At 46.0% G+C, this 9,246-nt stretch overlaps 1 protein-coding gene across 1 annotated transcript; it reads right to left on the reverse strand.

The window, feature by feature from the left end:
* Positions 1–3,210: 3,210 nt before the first annotated feature.
* LOC123021406 (pleckstrin homology-like domain family A member 2) lies at positions 3,211–6,030 on the reverse strand. The gene is made up of 2 exons (XM_044426130.1): positions 5,416–6,030; positions 3,211–3,631 (listed from the first exon to the last, which is right to left on the reverse strand). The coding sequence occupies exon 1, from the start codon at positions 5,886–5,888 to the stop codon at positions 5,454–5,456; it is 435 nt and encodes a 144-aa protein (XP_044282065.1). The 5' UTR covers positions 5,889–6,030; the 3' UTR covers positions 3,211–3,631; positions 5,416–5,453.
* Positions 6,031–9,246: the final 3,216 nt, after the last annotated feature.

A 9,246-nucleotide genomic window follows, 5' to 3' on the forward strand; every position in this document is an offset into this window, starting at 1 on the left:
TGGGGGATGGACTGAACCTGGGAAGCCATCCAATGATCTGTGCTTAGGGGAAAGAAGTTGGGACCTGGGGAAGAAAGTGCAGTCATCCGGGGAAGCCCAGAAGCCAGATTGGGACCCCAAGCAGGCTGGATTTGGCCCCTGGCCCTGAGGTTCTGCTGTGCTTCAGGGCTCCCAGTAAAGCATTATTCGTGGCCTTGACTTTTCCCCCTTGCTTGAGTTTTCCGAATGATGCAGCCCCTTTCACTGGGTATGCTAATACCTCTTCTCATTTACTATATCACTTGGCAGGCAGGAACAAATCTAAGCAGGGAATCAGAAATGGAAGGTGCTGCTTTTAGGCTGAGGCCTAAACTGGCTGGCCTCACATGTTGTTTAAGCTTATGAATCTGACACACTGACAAGCATTACTTGAAAAGCTAGATTCACTCAGGTGAAGTGAATTTGCCTCAGTCAGTCATTATGATGTCAGGTGTTTTCACTGTTAGATCCGATCCAAGTAATCCTAACATTTAATTGTCATTTTACCAAGTTGGTAGGTTGTGCAGCTGTAAAGTGGCTCATCTGCTCAACATTGCTGAAATGCTGGGCTTACAGTACCAATGCACCATTTCTACATGCACCACCAGAAAACTAGCCATATTGCTTTCCTTGAGCAGTTGCTATCCTTTTCTTGCAGTTCTAGTTTAAGAATTTGTACAGCTGACCATGAGTTGTTTGAACTTATGGATTGGATCCAGATTTAGATATGTGCAATTTCCCAGCCTGTAACTTCTGACAGCAACCCCTCCATCCCTATGAAAATGCCCCTCTGAGGGAGGGTTGAGTCCCACTCTCCTGAAAGAGGCAGTGATCAGACCCATCCTGAAGAAGGCAAACCTGGACCCAGAGATTGCCTCCAATTATGGACTGGTGGCTAACATCCTGTTCTTGGGCAAAGTGCCTGAGCGGGTGGTGGCTGGACAACTCCAAGCTCACTTGAAGGAAGCCATTTGGACCCATTTCAGTCTGGATTCAGACCTGGCTACAGAACTGAAACTGCCCCTGGTCACCCTGTACAATGACTTGTGCAGGGAGACGGACAGGGGGAGTGTGTCCCTGTTGGTTCTCCTGGACCTCTCAGTGGCTTTCAGTACCATTGACCATGAATAGGTTTGGTGGGTTGGGGATTGGAGGCACTGCCCCGCAATGTTTCTGTTCCTACTTGCTGGGCCAATTCCAGAAGGTGGTGCTGAGGGGGGCGGGTTATAGCTGAGCACCATGGCAGTTATGCCATGCAGTTCTTCAGGGCTCCATTTTATCCCCCATACTGTTTAACATCTACATGAAACTGGTGGGAGAGGTCATCCAGGGGTTTGGACTGAGGAGTCATCAGTATGATGATGATACCCAGCTCTACCTCTCTTTTACATGTGATCCAGGTGAGGCAGTGGCTGTAAACCTAAAATATGACATACATCCACATGCAGCACACCCTTTCCGGAGATTTTTCTGCCCAGCTCATTCTACCTGCCCCTTCTAAGCACCTTCCGTGTGTCAGAAGCATTAGAAGCACCTTCATTTTGCTAACCCTACCCTGGATTTCCCCCTTAACCTTAACTGGTATCTGGCTGGGGTGATGGGTTGGTTGAGTGCCAATCAATTGAAACTTAATCCAGACAAGACAGAGGTCCTGTTTGTAGGTGGTTCAACACTCCAGGTAGGTGATTTCTGCCCTGTTCTGGATGGGGTTGCACTCCCCCTAAGGGACAGTGTCTCTAGTTTGGGAGTGATCCTTGACCCAGTTATCCTTAGAGTGCCAGGTGACTGCTGTGGCAAGGAACTCTTTCCTTGAGCTTTGGCTGATCCATCAACTATGCCTTTCCCTGAATGAGCCTAGTGATGGTAATCCATGGTCTAGTAACCTCCTAACTGGACTATTGTAACACACTCTATGTGGGGCTGCCCTTGAAGACAGTCTGGATAATTCAATTGGTTCAGAATAGAGCAGTCAGGTTGCTAGCAGGAACCACCAGATATACATATATGCCAGTCCTGTACCATCTGGACTGGCTTCCAGGTTAAGTCTGGGCACAATTTAAGATGCTGGTGATGAATGATAAAGCCCTAAGGAGCTTAGGACCTGGATATTTGAAGGAGTGCCTCCTTTCATACATACCTGCCTGCCCCCTAAGATTTGGATCAGAGGTTCTTCTTCAGGAACTCTCTTTGAAGATCAGAAGAGTGGCTACCTGGAGAAGGGCCTTCTCTGCAGTGGCACCCAGCTATAGAATATGCTCCCCAGAGAGGTGTACCTGGTGCTGACACTTTTCTTTTCTGCACCAGGCCAAAACCTTTTTATTTTCTCATTATTTTAAATGTTAATATTTTTAAATGTTTTAAGATTGGGTTTTAGTTACTGCTGTACTTTATTGCATTTTATTGTATTACCACCCTGAGACACAGTGAAGGGTGGGATATAAAAGCTTTAAATAAATAAATAAATAAAATGCTACACAGGGTTGAGCAACCTGCTAAATGGGGTGAGCTGTAGTGGTGGGGATATCCAAAACTTAAGTAGGGGTGCCTTCCATGAGTGGGGCTATTCCATATAATCAAGGGTCCATAGTTCACTTGTTTTGCACACAGAAGGTTCCCAGTTCAACTTGCAGCATCTTCAGATACAGCCAGAACAACTGCCCGAAAGCCTGGAGAACCATTGCTGCTGCCAGTCAGTGTCAGCAATACTAGGCTAGATGGACCAAGGGTCTGACCAAGCTTCTGTTCTTGTGCCCATGGATATGCATGGGATCCAACCCATGGTGCTTTAGTGTTCGAAGCACTTCCTGTACCATAAAGCAATAATCCTTACAATGCCACTAAGGCAGAGCTGACACTTACAGTATATATGTGCAGTTTATGACTATTAACACACACTAATGATTTTGCTATTGGCTTGAGTGCTTCCCCTTGAATACTCCATGGTCAGGTCAGATATGATAGGCATTGTTTCCACTTCCACAAATATAGAATGAAATGTAATGTTGCATGAGCAGAACTACACTCATGTAACAGGACATCCACACCCTTTCCTCCCCTGCTACTCTTCACCCATCCCTGCTCTGCAGGGTCCCCCAACCCCGAGCATTTGAGGGGTTGAAACGGGAGGGTATCTGCTTTGTTGGTATAGTAATACAACTAGTTTTCTCCCAAAGAAAAGCTGCACTTCAGAAATACAGTAATAAAAAAGCTTTTAATTTGGAATGGACACATTAAAATGTCAGGAGCAATTTTAAGACAAACATGTACTTAAGGATATTTATCAAAATAAATACAAATATAGATATTACAAATAATGTAAAGTGTTCTCGCATCAGCAGGTACTGCCCATTCTTTGCAACTTATAAATAGAAAAATCACACATTTTGCAAAGCTAGGCATCCTGCACAGTCATACTTTGCATTAAGTCTTTTTTCGTAATAGTCTTTGGCTTGTAAATGCTGCTCAAGGGAAGCTTGGCTTCTTTGCTCAGCTACCTCATCAGACCTGGAAGAAACCAGATACTTTGAACATCCTTCTTTGTTTTCCTTCATTGGTATCCTCTCCTGGTACATTCCAAGAACATGAATCTTGTTTGCCATCCAGAGATACACTACTGAAAGCAAGAGAAAAATAAAGTATTAGTGAAGCAGGTCAGTACAAAAACATTGCTGAAAGTACTGCAAAGGTCCTTTGAAGAAACAGCTGAAAGAGTGTTCATATTTTCAGGCTTTCCTATAAACTGGAAAAGGGAAATAGCACTGAGCTCTAGTAATTTCGTAAGTATACTCACTCTCCATCCCACAAAGTTCAGTGCAGCCATTTAAAAAAATACATGTGAGATTACAACTTACCAGAAAATGGTGTATCTCGAAAGTTCAAAACATAAAACCCAATCCTTCGTATATTTACTCAGAAGGCCTGTCTAATGACACTATTACAAAGCAAGCAGCACAGCAATTCTATGCATACTTTCCTGGTAGTGAGCATTAAACTCAGGGAGATCAGCTGGGACTGCAGAATTGCTCGGCGGTGCACCCAATGCATGAAGCTGGGATTAGGTTCTACTGAAATCAGTGCAACCACCCAAGTTATAAATATTAATCTGAAAATAGATTCTTAAACTGTGCTAGTGGGACTTTCTACAGTGATTTTTTACTTCCTTCTTAGTGCAATTCTTATATACCCCCCACCTGCTCTGCAAAATTCCATTCCAATTGCAGTAAGAACCCATTCCCAAACAACTCGCAATAACTGAACTGAATAAATGGTTAATCTCACTACAAGTGGTTTTATGCTGCCATACTTAACAGATAAGGTAAAAAGCCTTATCTTTATAAGAGTAACCACAACAAAGAGTCTTGCAGCACTTCAAAGATTAATACATTTATTCTGGCACAAGCTTTCATGGACTATAACCCACTCCATCAGATGCAGGATGTAGTTTCAGGCTTTTATACAGCGCGTGTGTGTGTGTGTGTGTGCGTGCGTGCGTGCGCGGAGAGAATCGAGTGGAACAGAGGTTTGCTGCTATGGTCACTCATTGGCCAATTGTGCTGATTTCCACTATCGTGACATCCGTGCAAGGATCCTCAGTTCCTGCTTGGAATGTGGATGTGCTTAATAAGTACACTGGACGGACACGGTCACACTCCACTCTTTGTCTAAAGCTTCCTTAAAGAACAGTCGTAGCTCTGAATGCGCATAACTTAACCTAGCAAGGAACAGAAACACTTTGCAGGCCCCTTCCTTTAGCTATAGAGATTATACTTTTAAAAGGACAATCAGGTAAAGCAGTACAAAGATATTACTAGCATGGGTTTACAATTCTATTTCCTTTTCACGGGCAAATGTTATAATTCGGCTTTCTCTAAGCAGGTTCACCCGGAAGCAAGTCTCAGTTCCAATGAATGAACCAGATCCAAGCATCTGGGGAACAGAAAACACCCATGCTCATCATTCACAGATTAGCTATACCTAAACATGTTGATTTAAGAAAGCTGATTCACCCCACTTTATCAAATGGCATTACAGCCGTTTGCCCCAGTGAGGTCGCTTACGTTGAAGCTTCCACCCTTGTCAGATTCCTTCCTCTTATTAGTCACTACAGGTTGATAGGTAATAGCAAAGCCATCAATGATCTAGTTGGGCTAATAAGCTAGGACAAAGCCCTGCGACCCAAGCAGAATTGCACAAAAGATTCCGCTGCATGTCTTCCTCTATCCTAAATGTGTACTACAGCGTTCAACGTTCAAACTTAGCGTGCATCACTCCGAACAGAGTTGCTCTTGCATTAAGACTGACCGACTCCTTAGACGGATCAAAGAGAAAGGGATTCAGGACAAAAGGGGCAGACAAAGGGTAGAAATGTGGCCAGGGCGACGACACGTGCCCGCTCACCTTTGGTCGGTGGGGCCGGGCTGCGGCCGGCTGCGGGCTCAGGGGGCGCGGGCGAGGCGCCTGTCGCGGGTGCCGGCGGCCGCCTCCTCGGCGGCCTCCTGGCGGCTCTTAAAGTCCTGGATGGCGCGCTTGTTCTGGAAGTCGATGAGCGCCAGCGTGATGGAGGCGTTCCAGCAGCTCTCGCCCGGGCACCGAAAGTCGATCTCCTTGCGGTCCGTCGTGACGATGGTGAAGTAGACGTATTTGCCGGTGCGCTCCACGCAGTCCACCTTCTGGATGGAGCCGAAGCGCAGCTCCTTAGCGCGGCCCTTGCCGCCGCCGCCGCCACCTTCGGGCGACGAGAGGCTCAGACTGTCCTTGCTCAGCACCACCTGCTTCTTCTTCCACAGCTGGAACAGGCTGTCGCTGCGCTTCTCCAGCTCGCCCTCGCGGATCACTTCCGACGAAGCAGGGGCTGCTGCCGGGCCCTTCATCCTGAGGCTGCAGCTGCTGGCTGGCCGACCGACACGCGCCGCTGCTCGCGCTGCCGCCTGTGCCGCTGCTGAGGCCACCGCGCTGCCCGCAGTTGTGGGCTGCAGAGCCAGTCCCGGCGCGCTCAGTCCGCTCGTGCTGCTGGGCGATCCACGCCGGAGAGCCGGATGCGCTCCATTTATGGCCCTGGAGCCGCCCCAGCCAGGCCCCGCCCCGCCCGTCCGCCCTCGCCCGCTCTAGGCAAGTCAAGCCCTACCCCGCCAGACCGTGGGCGTCGCTTCTTCCTGCCACCCACTCGATCGTTACCATAACTTGCCATCCGCTTCCACCTCGCCTTTCTTCAGGAAGACCCACAGCTGAATTGATCCGGCGATCCTCCTGCAAGAGACTTAAGCGCGAGTGGTTGTCGCTAGGATGAGCCTCTGTCCTCTTGTGGCACATCTCGTCCTGCCAACCCCGATTTCCCGAAGAGTTTGCTTTTAGTTAGATAAACTTGTAAGGGGTACAAGATACGTTCTGCCCATTGGCTCTTTGTTCCTTGTGTGTTCGTTATTTTTGGCATGAACCCAAGGCAATTTGCTGTCTGAGTTGCCCCCACAAGGGAAGTCAAAATGAAGGCCTAGGCTGGTCAAATTATTTTGGCACCTAAGACAGAGAATCCTGCAAGCACTTCTGGGAGTAAAGATATGGCAATGAGACATTAAGGGTGCAATTCTATGCATGATTAGACAGTTGGAAGTCCTACAATTCCCTCCATCCCTGAACCAGCCAATGGGGAGGGGGGGGCGGTTCAAACATGAATAGTTATTTTCATGACATCCAAAGTCATCTTCTTAAGGCAGCGGTCCCACGCTACCCAATGCTAAGAATGACCCTGGTCAAAGCATTTGTGTGTGTCTCCCAATTGGGAAAGCTCATTATTACCATGTTTGAGAACGGCCCTCCTTTTTAGACTCCTGGTTGTAAACAATCTCATAACCTTTTAGTCCATGTTACTTAAATCAGTAGCTATCACTGCGTCAGAATTGCCACTGCAAGAAGAAAGAAACCCTTTTATTAACAATCTTGTGTAATGAAATTATGGGGTAACTAAAGCAAACTTGAGTGCAGTTTCAGAAAATTGCTTGCTATTTCTGATATGAGAGCTACTTCTCATGCAGCTCCTTGTCAAAGAGTGGGAACTGGGAATCAACTTCAGCCTCAATCAGATTAATATTTTTATTGCAGAATGGTTGCTATTACAAGCTAAGATACAGAAATGAAGCAGAATATATCCTGGGAAATTGGTGGGCAAAAATACCAAGCTGTATCTAGTTTGCATGTCCTTTTGAGGATAGGGAATGATTACTGATGTGCTTTAGATTCAGATGCTCAGGCAGAATTGGCTCCTTTGGATCACTTCTGGTGGGTTCTGAGGGAAAGTGGGCTTCCCTTGAAAGCCACCAGAACCAAAGCTGAGCCAGAATGAGGCTTACCAATTTATTAGATTCCAGACTGAGAGCAGTTAGGAATGGAACCAATTACCTAGGGAGGTTCTGGGCTCTCCCACACTAGAGGCATTCAAGATGCAGCTAGACAGCCCTCTGAGAGGGATGGTTTAGCTTGGAGTCCTGCACTGAGCAAATGGTCGGTCCTGATGGCCTTCTGGGCCCCTTATTCTGTTCAGACATTTGGTTTCCTCCCCAAATAGCATCTTTTTGTTTTGTTTCTGTAAAACACTGAGGGGAAGATGGGGGGAGTGCAGCTGAGTGACCAATAGGCCCACCTTCTAATAAGTGTGTGTTGTGCCAGGGGCCTGAGTCCTTGTGTTTTGAGGGAGGGTAAGAATGGGATGGAAGAATGACTATTCCTCCAGCACCACCCAGCTTTACTAAGAAAAAGGGCTTAAACTGGTTTTCTATCATAACTCCCTAGACCTTGAACCTACCCTTCTGGAAAAATAGTTTTCTTGCATGGGCCATTTGTGCCGTTTTCCTATAAATCTCCTGGAAAAAAAAACAGAGGGGAAAATGGAAAGGAAGGGGAAACAATTCATCCTGGTGCCACCCAAAATTGAGGACTCTATCTATCATTCATGTGAGATCTTGCAGGTTTCTTCCTGAGGCCACTTCTGTCATTTTCAGAACAATACCATTCAAAGAACAGAAGATAAGCACTCAGCTTTGGGTCCTCTCAAATGGCAAGGTTGCTCTTGCCAGTACCTATTCATCTGAAACCTGGTAGATTCAGTTTAAAATTTCTTAGATAATCAATGGGAGGCATGAAGCTTGAATTCCCAGATCTCGGGGTTTAAGTCAAACCTGAGAGCCACTGTGTAACTCTACTAGGGATCCAGGTCAGAATAGTAGCTGAAAAGAAGACAAAGACAAGCTTGCTTACATGTCCCTTGCAAAGCCAGGCCAATCTTCCTGTGCTGTTGCAGCCTATGATCACAGGCGCTCAATCACAGAGGGTTTATTTGAGACCAGGGAGTCCTGCAAGAGCATTTCTTCTGGTAGTCACTGGCTTATATGGCCTTTTGGACAGCATGATGGAGTTAGCTGAGAAGGAACAGTACATATAACAGTTTCTGAAGGGCAGGGTTACAATTGCAGTGAAAAATTGGAAAGAAATGGTAAACTGGAGAGAAGCAGGAGGATTGTTCTGACCAATATCAGGTAAAGGTTGTTACTTATTCTTCTACAGGCTTCCCATCTTCATTCCATTTTGTGGATATATTTTTATCAGTGATCATGAAATGAACACTGGACTTTTTATCTAGTACAAGAAGAGAAATATAGTGATATGAAATGTGCTCAGCTCGTCATGTTTAAAAATGATTTCAAATGTGTAATCAGTTGAATTACTTCCTTGCTGCAAAATTGGGAGAAAAGGAGATAGTTAAGAAAATTTAAATAACACAATCCTGAACAAACATTAACACTTTATGACCAAAATCAGACTCTGATATACTGCTGAGATAAAAAAAACACCATAACCATGTCTTTCCTGAACACCCTGTGCTTTTTTATTATTTTGGCAATGTAGCATTACATTGCACTTTTAAAGGAGAATGTACTTCACAGATGCTTCTGGTTTTTCCTACCAGTGTTAGGGTCCAATCTTCTCCAAGTGTATTAAAAAGTAATACGATTGAATCCAAGGAGATATCTACCCAGATAAGCATGCATAAGACCACAGTTTTCTGGCAAAAAGGCTGTGCCCAAAACCACAGAAGGCTCCCACACAGCACACACCCTTCCTAAGTTTCTGACCCTCTGTGGCCTCTGCTCCAGGGCCTGTCTTCCCCTCGCTCAGGCCTGCTTCTCTTCTCAGCACATGCTTCCTGGAATAGCTGAGCACTGGCCTTCCCTTCCCCTT

This window comes from Varanus komodoensis, unplaced genomic scaffold (genome assembly GCF_004798865.1).
Source record: "Varanus komodoensis strain SLA01 unplaced genomic scaffold, ASM479886v1 scaffold16, whole genome shotgun sequence".
Taxonomy (NCBI): Eukaryota; Metazoa; Chordata; class Lepidosauria; order Squamata; family Varanidae; genus Varanus; species Varanus komodoensis.